This window comes from Oncorhynchus gorbuscha, linkage group LG14, assembly GCF_021184085.1.
Source record: "Oncorhynchus gorbuscha isolate QuinsamMale2020 ecotype Even-year linkage group LG14, OgorEven_v1.0, whole genome shotgun sequence".
Taxonomy (NCBI): Eukaryota; Metazoa; Chordata; class Actinopteri; order Salmoniformes; family Salmonidae; genus Oncorhynchus; species Oncorhynchus gorbuscha.
In genome coordinates, this window is record NC_060186.1 from 652,690 (window position 1) to 664,878 (window position 12,189).

The 12,189-nt window shown below is 48.5% G+C and overlaps 1 protein-coding gene across 1 annotated transcript in view; it reads right to left on the bottom strand.

Moving 5' to 3' along the window:
- Nucleotides 1-369: 369 nt before the first annotated feature.
- LOC123995839 (rho GTPase-activating protein 8-like) overlaps nt 370-12,189 on the bottom strand; it is a 45,896-nt gene continuing 34,076 nt past the window's right edge. Inside the window, exons 8-14 of the mRNA XM_046299522.1 lie at nt 11,555-11,653; nt 9,751-9,855; nt 9,540-9,613; nt 9,030-9,107; nt 6,509-6,637; nt 5,318-5,421; nt 370-678 (exon numbers count right to left, since the gene is read on the bottom strand). Coding sequence (XP_046155478.1) covers nt 481-678; nt 5,318-5,421; nt 6,509-6,637; nt 9,030-9,107; nt 9,540-9,613; nt 9,751-9,855; nt 11,555-11,653 — 787 coding nt within the window. The 3' untranslated portion in view covers nt 370-480. The remainder of the gene's footprint in view (nt 679-5,317; nt 5,422-6,508; nt 6,638-9,029; nt 9,108-9,539; nt 9,614-9,750; nt 9,856-11,554; nt 11,654-12,189) is intronic.

The window sequence follows — 12,189 nt, forward strand, 5'->3', positions numbered from 1 at the left end:
GACTGGTATCAGGTGGTATCAGGGCTGGTATCAGGGCTGGTATTAGGTGGTATCAGGGCTGGTATCAGGTGGTATCAGGGCTGGTATCAGGTGGTATCAGGGCTGGTATCAGGGCTGGTATCAGGTGGTATCAGGGCTGGTATTAGGTGGTATTAGGTGGTATCAGGGCTGGTATTAGGTGGTATTAGGTGGTATCAGGGCTGGTATCAGGTGGTATCAGGGCTGGTATCAGGTGGTATCAGGGCTGGTATCAGGTGGTATCGGGGCTGGTATCAGGTGGTATCAGGGCTGGTATTAGGTGATATTAGGTGGTATCAGGGCTGGTATCAGGTGGTATCAGGGCTGGTATCAGGGCTGGTATCAGGTGCTATCAGGGCTGGTATTAGGTGGTATCAGGGCTGGTATCAGGTGGTATCAGGGCTGGTATCAGGTGGTATCAGGGCTGGTATCAGGTGGTATCAGGGCTGGTATCAGGTGGTATCAGGGCAGTACCTCTGCTCGTGGGCAGCGGGAGCTGAAGACTGTATGGTAATGTTCTATAAGGATCTCAGTGAAGATGTTGAGTGGTGTTAGAGATGTCAGAGAGACAGAGCCCTGAGAAGGCCAGGACAGATTGACACCAAACACACAAGCCAGGTTGGAGGGAGACATCTTGTTGATGATACTCTGCTGAGAGACCTGGAAGAGGGAGAGAGAAAGTGTTTACATTTGATCCTGACTAAACAGACTGCCTGCTATTCAACCTGTCAGAGTACAATCCTGACTAAACAGACTGCCTGCCATTCAACCTAGTCCACATATAAAATGGCAACATCCTAATGATCTGTATGACAACAGAAGACTATTCCAGGAATGTATTTACTCCTATTGGTTTGACAGACTACATGGCGACACAGAAGCCTGCTAATCCACAAAAAAAATAAACTTTAAAAAGACCCGGTCTGATAACCAGTCCCCGTCATTCAACCTCCCCGGTCAGTCCATAACCAGTCCCCCGTCGGCCCGGTCCGATAACCAGTCCCCATCCGATCTGTATGACAATAACCAGTCCCCGGTCCGATAACCAGTCCCCGGTCCGATAACCAGTCCCCCGGTCCCATAACCAGTCCCCCGGTCCCATAACCAGTCCCCCGTGGCCCGGTCCGATGACCAGTCCCCGGTCCGATGACCAGTCCCCCGGTCCGATGACCAGTCCCCAGGAATGTCCCCCGTTCCGATACCAGTCCCCCGGGTCCGATTCCCCCGGTCCGATGACCAGTCCCCGGGTCCGATGACCAGTCCCCCGGGTCCGATGACCAGTCCCCCGGGTCCGATGACCAGTCCCCCGGGTCCGATAACCAGTCCCCCGGGTCCGATAACCAGTCCCCGTCAAATGACCAGTCCCCCGGTCCGATGACCAGTCCCCCCGTTCGATGACCAGTCCCCGTCGGCCCGGTCCGATGACCAGTCCCCGGTCCGATAACCAGTCCCCGTCGGCCTGGTCCGATCACCAGTCCCCGGTCCGATCACCAGTCCCCGGTCCGATACCCGGTCCAATAACCAGTCCCCGGTCCGATAACCAGTCCCCCGGTCCGATAACCAGTCCCCCGGTCCGATAACCAGTCCCCGGCCTGTCCCCGGTCCGATAACCAGTCCCCGGTCCGATAACCAGTCCCCGGTCCGATGACCAGTCCCCGTCGGCCCGGTCCGATGACCAGTCCCCGGTCCGATAACCAGTCCCCGTCGGCCTGGTCCGATGACCAGTCCCCGGTCCGATCACCAGTCCCCGGTCCGATCACCAGTCCCCCGGTCCGATAACCAGTCCCCGGTCCGATAACCAGTCCCCGGTCCGATAACCAGTCCCCGGTCCGATAACCAGTCCCCCGTCAGCCCGGTCCGATGACCAGTCCCCCCGATGACCAGCCCCCTGGTCCGATAACCAGTCCCCCGGTCCGATAACCAGTCCCCGGTCCGATAACCAGTCCCCCGGTCCGATAACCAGTCCCCCGGTCCGATAATGACCAGTCCCCGGTCCGATAATAACCAGTCCCCGGTCCGATAATAACCAGTCCCCGGTCCGATAACCAGTCCCCGGTCCGATAACCAGTCCCCGGTCCGATAACCAGTCCCCGGTCCGATAACCAGTCCCCGTCCGATAACCAGTCCCCGATCCGATAACCAGTCCCCGTCGCCGGTCCGATGACCAGTCCCCGGTCCGATGACCAGTCCCCGGTCCGATGACCAGTCCCCCGGTCCGATGACCAGTCCCCGGTCCGATGACCAGTCCCCGGTCCGATGACCAGCCCCCGGTCCGATAACCAGTCCGATAACCCCCCCGGTCCGATAACCAGCCCCCCGGTCCGATAACCAGTCCCCCGGTCCGATAACCAGTCCCCCGGATAACCAGTCCCCGGTCCGATAACCAGTCCCCGGTCCGATAATAACCAGTCCCCGGTCCGATAATAACCAGTCCCCCAGTCCGATGTCCCCGGTCCGATAACCAGTCCCCGGTCCGATAATAACCAGTCCCGGTCCGATAACCAGTCCCCGGTCCGATAACCAGTCCCCGGTCCGATAACCAGTCCCCGTCAGCCCGGTCCGATAACCAGTCCCCCGTCCGATGAACCAGTCCCCGGTCCGATACCAGTCCCCGGTCCGATAACCAGTCCCCGGTCCGATAACCAGTCCCCGGTCCGATAACCAGTCCCCGGTCCGACAGAACCCAGGAGATCCCCCGGTCCGATGACCAGTCCCCCGGTCCGATGACCAGTCCCCCGGTCTGATAACCAGTCCCCCGGTCTGATAACGTGTCTAACAGAACCCAGGAGAGATCTGACTAGATGATACAGTCTAATACAGTGTCTAACAGAACCCAGGAGAGATCTGACTAGATGATACAGTCTAATACAGTGTCTAACAGAACCCAGGAGAGATCTGACTAGATGATACAGTCTAATACAGTGTCTCCATATGAAGCTCAGCATTATATTAACATCAGCATGGGAAGTGAATGTAAAGTCTCAGAGAGTGAAGCTCAGCATTAGTCTCCTGGAGAACTTTATACATAGCCCTGGGAGTCCTCACAATCTGGATCAGAGCAAGCCCTCATCCCAAATGGCTCCCTATTCTCTATGGGGCCCTGGTCAAAGGCAGTGCACTATATAGGGGCCAGGGTGCTGTTAGGGACACATCTCCAGCTGTCCTGTCTGAGCCTCATCCCAAATGGCTCCCCTATTCCCTATGGGGCCCTGGTCTAAGGCAGTGCACTATATAGGGGCCAGGGTGCTGTTAGGGACACATCTCCAGCCATCCTGTCTGAGCCTCATCCCAAATGGCTCCCCTATTCCCTATGGGGCCCTGGTCTAAGGCAGTGCACTATATAGGGGCCAGGGTGCTGTTAGGGACACATCTCCAGCCGTCCTGTCTGAGGCCTTGTGGGTTAGTTCTGGCTAAGGTTGGTTAGTTAAAGGTCAGTGTGAACGGAGAGAGAGGGGTTCTCTCTACATTGAAACCTCAGCATTTCACATGGGAGAAAAAGGGGGACGTGGGTTTGATTTCTCTCAACAGTGGACTATTATTGTAGTGGTCTGGTTTTTGTTGGTCAGGCCTTTTCTAAAATGTCTATAGGGCATTCATATAGCTGTGGATTTGGTTTAACAGACACAAACAAAACTGTCATTTTCAGCAATATTTATTCCGTGGGCTTTGAGAAGTCTCATCTTAAGGACATTACACATTGTGTAAAGAGTCTGTCTTCATATGCAGAACAAAGCCCTTTGAGAATATATATATATATAAGTTATGGTGGTTGTGTTGTGTGTTGCCGTGCGGTGTTGTGTGTTGCCGTGCGGTGTTGTGTCATGTTGTTGTGCGGTGTTGTGTCATGTTGTTGTGCGGTGTTGTGTCATGTTGTTGTGTGTTGCCGTGCGGTGTTGTGTCATGTTGTGTGCTGCCGTGCGGCGTTGTGTCATGTTGTGTGTTGCCGTGCGGCGTTGTGTCACGTTGTTGTGTGTTGCCGTGCGGCGTTGTGTCACGTTGTTGTGTGTTGCCGTGCGGTGTTGTGTCATGTTGTTGTGTGTTGCTGTGCGGTGTTGTGTCATGTTGTTTTGTGTTGCCGTGCGGTGTTGTGTCATGTTGTTGTGTCATGTTGTTGTGCGTTGCCCTGCGGTGTTGTGCGTTGCCGTGCGGTGTTGTGCGTTGCCGTGCGGTGTTGTGCGTTGCCGTGCGGTGTTGTGTCATGTTGTTGTGCGGTCTTGTGTCATGTTGTTGTGTGTTGCCGTGCGGTGTTGTGTCATGTTGTTGTGTGTTGCCGTGCGGTGTTGTGTGTTGCTGTGCGGCGTTGTGTCATGTTGTTGTGCGGTGTTGTGTCATGTTGTTGTGCGGTGTTGTGTCATGTTGTTGTGTGTTGCCGTGCGGTGTTGTGTCATGTTGTTGTGTGTTGCCGTGCGGTGTTGTGTCATGTTGTTTTGTGTTGCCGTGCGGTGTTGTGTCATGTTGTTTTGTGTTGCCGTGCGGCGTTGTGTCATGTTGTTGTGTGTTGCCGTGCGGCGTTGTGTCATGTTGTTGTGTGTTGCCGTGCGGCGTTGTGTCATGCTGTTTTGTGTTGCCGTGCGGTGTTGTGTCATGTTGTGTGTTGCCGTGCGGCGTTGTGTCATGTTGTTGTGTGTTGCCGTGCGCCGTTGTGTCACGTTGTTGTGTGTTGCCGTGCGGCGTTGTGTCACGTTGTTGTGTGTTGCCGTGCGGCGTTGTGTCATGTTGTTGTGTGTTGCCGTGCGGCGTTGTGTCACGTTGTTGTGTGTTGCCGTGCGGCGTTGTGTCACGTTGTTGTGTGTTGCCGTGCGGCGTTGTGTCATGTTGTTGTGTGTTGCCGTGCGGCGTTGTGTCATGTTGTTGTGTGTTGCCGTGCGCCGTTGTGTCACGTTGTTGTGTGTTGCCGTGCGGCGTTGTGTCACGTTGTTGTGTGTTGCCGTGCTGCGTTGTGTCATGTTGTTGTGTGTTGCCGTGCGGCGTTGTGTCATGTTGTTTTGTGTTGCCGTGCGGCGTTGTGTCATGTTGTTGTGTGTTGCTGTGCGGTGTTGTGTCATGTTGTTTTGTGTTGCCGTGCGGTGTTGTGTCATGTTGTTGTGTGTTGTTGTGCGGTGTTGTGTCATGTTGTTGTGCGTTGCCGTGCGGTGTTGTGCGTTGCCGTGCGGTGTTGTGCGTTGCCGTGCGGTGTTGTGCGTTGCCGTGCGGTGCGGTGTTGTGTCATGTTGTTGTGCGGTGTTGTGTCATGTTGTTGTGCGGTGTTGTGTCATGTTGCCGTGCGGTGTTGTGTCATGTTGTTGTGCGGTGTTGTTACCATGTTCAGGAAGCAGAGCAGGTACTTCAACACCATGTAGTTGTGTTCTGGTAGTCTCTCTAGGATGTGTTTACAGGTGGTCACTCGTAGACTGCTCTCCACTCCTGGAACAACAACGTCACACATCACACGTTGTGGTTCTCTTTCCAGTTCAGATACACCGGGTCACCACGGTCTGTTTCATATGTAACCCACTTCAGGAAGTTGGGCAATTGATGCAGGTTCCTACTTCACAGTAGAGCCGTTAAATTAGTATGTTGATGCAGGTTCCTACTTCACAGTAGAGCCGTTAAATTAGTAGATTGATGCAGGTTCCTACTTCACAGTAGAGCCGTTAAATTAGTAGATTGATGCAGGTTCCTACACTTCACAGTAGAGCCGTTAAATTAGTAGATTGATGCAGGTTCCTACTTCACAGTAGAGCCGTTAAATTAGTAGATTGATGCAGGTTCCTACTTCACAGTGGTCTGGAGATTTGAATTCCAATGTTGACCTAAACTGGGATATGCTTAGAACCCCGGCCGTCCTACAATCGAAGCTAGATGCCCTCCATCTCACACAAATTATCAAGGAACCTACCAGGTACAACCCAAAATCTGTAAACATGGACAACTTCATTGATGATATCCTGACCAACTTGCCCTCCAAATACACCTCTGCTGTCTTCAACCAGGATCTCAGTGATCACTGTACTGTGCAGCCGTATTCATCGACCTGGCCAAGGCTTTCGACTCTGTCAATCACCATATGCTTATCGGCAGACTCAATAGCCTTGGTTTCTAAGATGACTGCCTCGCCTGGTTCACCAACTACTTCTCAGACAGAGTATTTAGTCAGCCACCAATTGTGCAAGTTCTCCCACTTAAAAAGATGAGAGAGGCCTGTAATTTTCATCATAGGTACACTTCAACTATGACAGACAAAATTAGAAAAAAATCCAGAAAATCACATTGTAGGATTTTTAATGAATGTATTTACAAATTATGGTGGAAAAAAAGTAGAGCCGGCGCCCACGAAGAGAGAGCCGCCGTCATGTGACATTTTAAAGAGATTGGTGGAGCTAAGGCTTAAGAGTGCGTGTGAACGATGTCGACAGAGAACTCTGTAGGGAAAAGGCATTGTATTGGACCCGTGGACCTACGTGTCACAACAGTGTGTTTAGCCTGCTGAGCTAAAGCCTCATGTACTTACGGACTATGTCCTGTATCTGGTGGTAGAGGGGGAAGGTGAGCAGAGGTTCAGGAAGCTCTCTGAGGAAGGTCTTCAGGATGACAGCAGGCACGTGGATGTCTCCGTACTGCTCAAACACCACTGGCTTCCCTGAGGAGGACAGACAGAGACCTGATAACAGACTGAGCTTCCCTGAGGAGGAGGAGAGACAGAGACCTGATAACAGACCAAATGAGCTTCCCTGAGGAGGAGGAGGAGAGACAGAGACCTGATAACAGACTGAGCTTCCCTGAGGAGGAGGAGAGACAGAGACCTGATAACAGACCAAATGAGATTCCCTGAGGAGGAGGAGGAGAGACAGAGACCTGATAACAGACTGAGCTTCCCTGAGGAGGAGGAGAGACAGAGACCTGATAACAGACTGACTGAGCTTCCCTGAGGAGGAGGAGAGACAGAGACCTGATAACAGACTGAGCTTCCCTGAGGAGGAGGAGGAGAGACAGAGACCTGATAACAGACTGAGCTTCCCTGAGGAGGAGGAGAGACAGAGACCTGATAACAGACTGAGCTTCCCTGAGGAGGAGAGACAGAGACCTGATAACAGACTGAGCTTCCCTGAGGAGGAGAGACAGAGAGTTGTGCTCTTCTTTCTGCACATAGTCTGTTATCAGGTCTCTGTATAACTGGTCTAACTGAGCAGCTAAAAACCTGGACCACAGATTCATCCTCTGACTGATGGCGGCCATTGGACTTCTTTATCAATACTGAGCACACCGGATGTCTGAGTCCAGAGTAAAACCATTCCATGGACAACCTTGACGCAAACGCTACATTCAAACTATTGAAATGGAATCATAGATTGTTATAATTGTCATGTTTTCTACAAATCTCTCTCTGTACTGTATCTAGTGTGTGGTTCAGACAGTACGTGGTTTTACTCATGGAAACTCAGTCTGCTGGCCTGCTGCAGTCAACAGAGGTCTGGGGGGGACATGGGGCTGTGGTGTGATGTCATCCGAGACAGAGGAGATAGAGGTTGATCTGGATTATTATTGATCTCTGCTTCCTGGTAGTGAGAAATAAAACCCCCGCCCCTGGCCACGGGAGACCCCCGCCCCTGGCCACGGGAGACCCCCGCCCCTGGCCACGGGAGACCCCCGCCTCTGGCGGGGCTCAGAGTTCCAGCTCCTCTACCTCTGGTTAAAGGGCTTATAGGAGGTTATATAGGTTATTAGGGAGGTTATAGAGTTTATTAGGCAGGTTATAGAGGTTCCATCTCACCCTGGTTGTAGAGCTTATAAAGGTTATTATAAAGGTTATTATGGAGGTTATAGAGGGTATTATGGAGGTTCTAAAAGTTAATATGGAGGTTATAGAGGGTATTATGGAGGTTATCGAGGGTATTATGGAAGTTCTAAAAGTTAATATGGAGGTTATTATGGAGTTTATAAAAGTTAATATGGAGATTATAGAGGGTATTATGGAGATTATAGAGGGTATTATGGAGGTTATAAAGGTTATTGTGGAGGTTATAGAGGGTATTATGGAGATTATAGAGGGTATTATGGAGGTTATAGAGGGTATTATGGAGGTTATAAAGGTTATTATGGAGGTTATAGAGGGTATTATGGAGGTTATAGAGGGTATTATGGAGATTATAGAGGGTATTATGGAGGTTATAGAGGGTATTATGGAGGTTATAAAGGTTATTATGGAGGTTATAGAGGGTATTATGGAGGTTATAGAGGGTATTATGGAGGTTATTAAGGTTATTATGGAGGTTATTATGGAGGTTATAAAAGTTATTATGGAGGTTATAGAGGGTATTATGGAGGTTATTATGGAGGTTATAAAGGTTATTATGGAGGTTATAGAGGGTATTATGGAGGTTATTAAGGTTATTATGGAGGTTATAAAGGTTGTTATGGAGGTTATTATGGAGGTTATAAAGGTTATTATGGAGGTTATAAAGGTTATTATGGAGGTTATAAAGGTTGTTATATAGGTTATTATGGAGGTTATACAAGTTAATATGGAGGTTATAAAGGTTATTATGGAGGTTATAGAAGTTATTATGGAGCTTATAAAGGTTATTATGGAGCTTATAAAGGTTATTGTGGAGGTTATATAGGTTATTATGGAGGTTATAAAGGTTATTATGGAGGTTATACAAGTTATTATGGAGCTTATACAAGTTATTATGGAGCTTATAAAGGTTATTATGGAGCTTATAAAGGTTATTATGGAGGTTATACAAGTTATTATGGAGCTTATAAAGGTTATTACGGAGGTTATAAAGGTTATTATGGAGGTTATAAGGGTTATTATGGAGGTTATAAAGGGTAGTATGGAGGTTATAGAGGGTATTATGGAGGTTATAGAGGGTATTATGGAGGTTATAGAGGGTATTATGGAGGTTATAGAGGGTATTATGGAGGTTATAGAGGGTATTATGGAGGTTATAGAGGGTATTATGGAGATTATAAAGGTTATTATGGAGGTTATAAAGGTTGTTATGGAGGTTATAAAGGTTCCATCTCACCCTGGTTGTAGAGCTTCTGGACGTCCTTGATGAGCTGAACACGAGCGGACCTCCTGAAGATGCCTTCTGTCTGGAGGCCTGAGGAGAGGTGGGAGGGAGTGAAGGGCTTCAACTACTATTACTGTAGAGGTCCTGTACCTGAAGATACCTTCTGTCTGGAGGCCTGAGGAGAGGTGGGAGGGAGTGACAGACAGCTCCTACCTCAAATATTACTGTAGAGGTCTGGTACCTGATCCAAGGTCCTATCAGACAGCTCCTACCTCAACTATTATACTGTAGAGGTCTGGTACCTGATCCAAGGTCCTATCAGACAGCTCCTACCTCAACAACTATTACTGTAGAGGTCCTGTACCTGAGCCAAGGTCCTATCAGACAGCTCCTACCTCAACAACTATTACTGTAGAGGTCCTGTACCTGATCCAAGGTCCTATCAGACAGCTCCTACCTCAACAACTATTATACTGTAGAGGTCTGGTACCTGTCCACCTATGACAGCTCCTATCTTCTTACCTTTGTCTTTGAGATAAGACACAGTCTGGGACATCACAGGAGGGATCATAACTCCCTGGTTCTTCTCAGCAATACTGGGGAACAGAACACGTCTAATTCAGTAGGCTTGCAGTATGGTACATCATATTAGTTGGCATAACCACGGTGGAAATATGGAGCGGCTAAGGGGGAGGGGGGGGACGATTAAAGGGAACTCAGCTAAAATACTCACTATTGCAGGCTGACTCCAAACTGCTGAGTGGGCAGAGGAGGTCTAGGGGGAGGAGTCTTAGATGAGGGACCTCCCTTCTGGGCCGCCTGCAGCCTCTCGTCATGCCTGTAGTAAATACATGGGCGTGTACAGTTGAAGTCAGAAGTTTACATACTCTTAGATTGGAGTCATTAACTCGTTTTTCAACCACTCCACAAAGTTCTTGTTAACAAACTATAGTTTTGGCAAGTCTGTTAGGACATCTACCTTGTGCATGACAAGTAATTATTCCAACAATTGTTTACAGACAGATTATATCACTTATAATTCACTGTATCACAATTCCAGTGGGTCAGACATTTACATACACTAAGTTGACTGTGCCTTTAAACAGCTTGGAAAATTCCAGAAAGTGATGTCATGGCTTTAGAAGCTTCTGATAGGCTAATTGACATTATTTGAGTCAATTAGAGGTGTACCTGTGGATGTATTTCAAGGCCTACCTTCAAACTCAGTGTCTCTTTGCTTGACATCATGGGAAAATCAAAAGAAATCAGCCAAGACCTCAGATTTTTTTTTGTTGCCCTCCACAAGTCTGGAACATCCTTGGGAGCAATTTCCAAACACCTGAAGGTACCACGTTCATCTGTACAAACAATAGTACGCAAGTATAAACACCATGGGACCACGCAGCCGTCATACCGCTCAGGAAGGAGATGCATTCTGTCTCCTAGAGATGAACGTGCTTTGGTGCAAAAAGTGCAAATCAATCCCAGAACAACAGCAAAGGACCTTGTGAAGATGCTGGCGGAAACAGGTACAAAAGTATCTACATCCACAGTAAAACGAGTCCTATATCGACATTACCTGAAAGGCCGCTCAGCAAGGAAGAAGCCACTGCTCCAAAAACCGCCATAAAAAAGCCAGACTATGGTTTGCAACTGCACATGGGGACACAGATCGTACTTTTTGGAGAAATGTCCTCTGGTTTGATGAAACAAAAATAGAACTGTTTGGCCATAATGACCATTGTTATGTTTGGAGGAAAAAGAGAGAGGCTTGCAAGCCGAAGAACACCATCCCAACCGTGAAGCATGTCGGTTGGCAGCATCATGTTGTGGGGGAGCTTTGCTGCAGGAGAGACTGGTGCACCTGACAAAATAGATGGTTTCATGAGAAAGGAAAGTTATGTGGATATATTGAAGCAACATCTCAAGACATCAGTCAGGAAATTAAAGCTTAGTCGCAAGTGGGTCTTCCAAAGGAACAATGACCCCAGGCATACTTCCAAAGTTGTGGCAAAATGGCTAAAGGACAACTAAGTCAAGGTATTGGAGTGGCCATCACAAAGCTCTGACCTCAATCCTGTGGAACATTTGTGGGCAGAACTGAAAAAGCATGTGCTAGCAAGGAGGCCTTCAAACCTGACTCAGTTGCGCGCACCAGCTCTGTCAAGAGGAACGGGCCAAAATTCATCCAACTTTTTGTGGGAAGCTTGTGGAAGGCTACCAAAAACATTTGACCCATGTTTAACAATTTAAAGGCAATGCTACCAAATACTAATTGAGTGTATGTAAACTTCTGACCCACTGGGAAGCCAATAACACAATAAACAAGTCAATGACACAGTAGAAAAAAAAGAAAAAAACTGAGCAGCTACAGGTCAGGGGTCAGGGTAAGGTAGTGGTGTAGAGGTGTAACCTACCTGAGGACATCAGGTGGGATGATGAGCTGATCCCAGCTCAGGTGATCTCTGAGCTCAGACAGGTAGTTAGGGTTAAGGTCAGGGGTCAGGGTAAGGTAGTGGTGTAGAGGTGTAACCTACCTGAGGACATCAGGTGGGATGATGAGCTGATCCCAGCTCAGGTGATCTCTGAGCTCAGACAGGTAGTTTACATAGGTCAACTTCTTACCAAACTTGTGACTAAACAGGAAGAACAGAGTGTTAGAAAGGTCAGTCAATATGCCAAATGTCTTTCATAGTCATGAATACTGTTGTGGAGACCAGACTTAAACATGTACAGTACAGGCCGGAATGGCATCTTTACTGTAGAAATATACTGTATTCTAGATTATTACTGTAGAAAGATGACTGGGCACCATACCTGATGAGTGGTTGGAATATACTGTATTCTAGATTATTACTGTAGAAAGATGACTGGGCACCATACCTGATGAGTGGTTGGAATATACTGTATTCTAGATTATTACTGTAGAAAGATGACTGGGCACCATACCTGATGAGTGGTTGGAATATACTGTATTCTAGATTATTACTGTAGAAAGATGACTGGGCACCATACCTGATGAGTGGTTGGAATATACTGTATTCTAGATTATTACTGTAGAAAGATGACTGGGCACCATACCTGATGAGTGGTTGGAATATACTGTATTCTAGATTATTACTGTAGAAAGATGACTGGGCACCATACCTGATGAGTGGTTGGAATATACTGT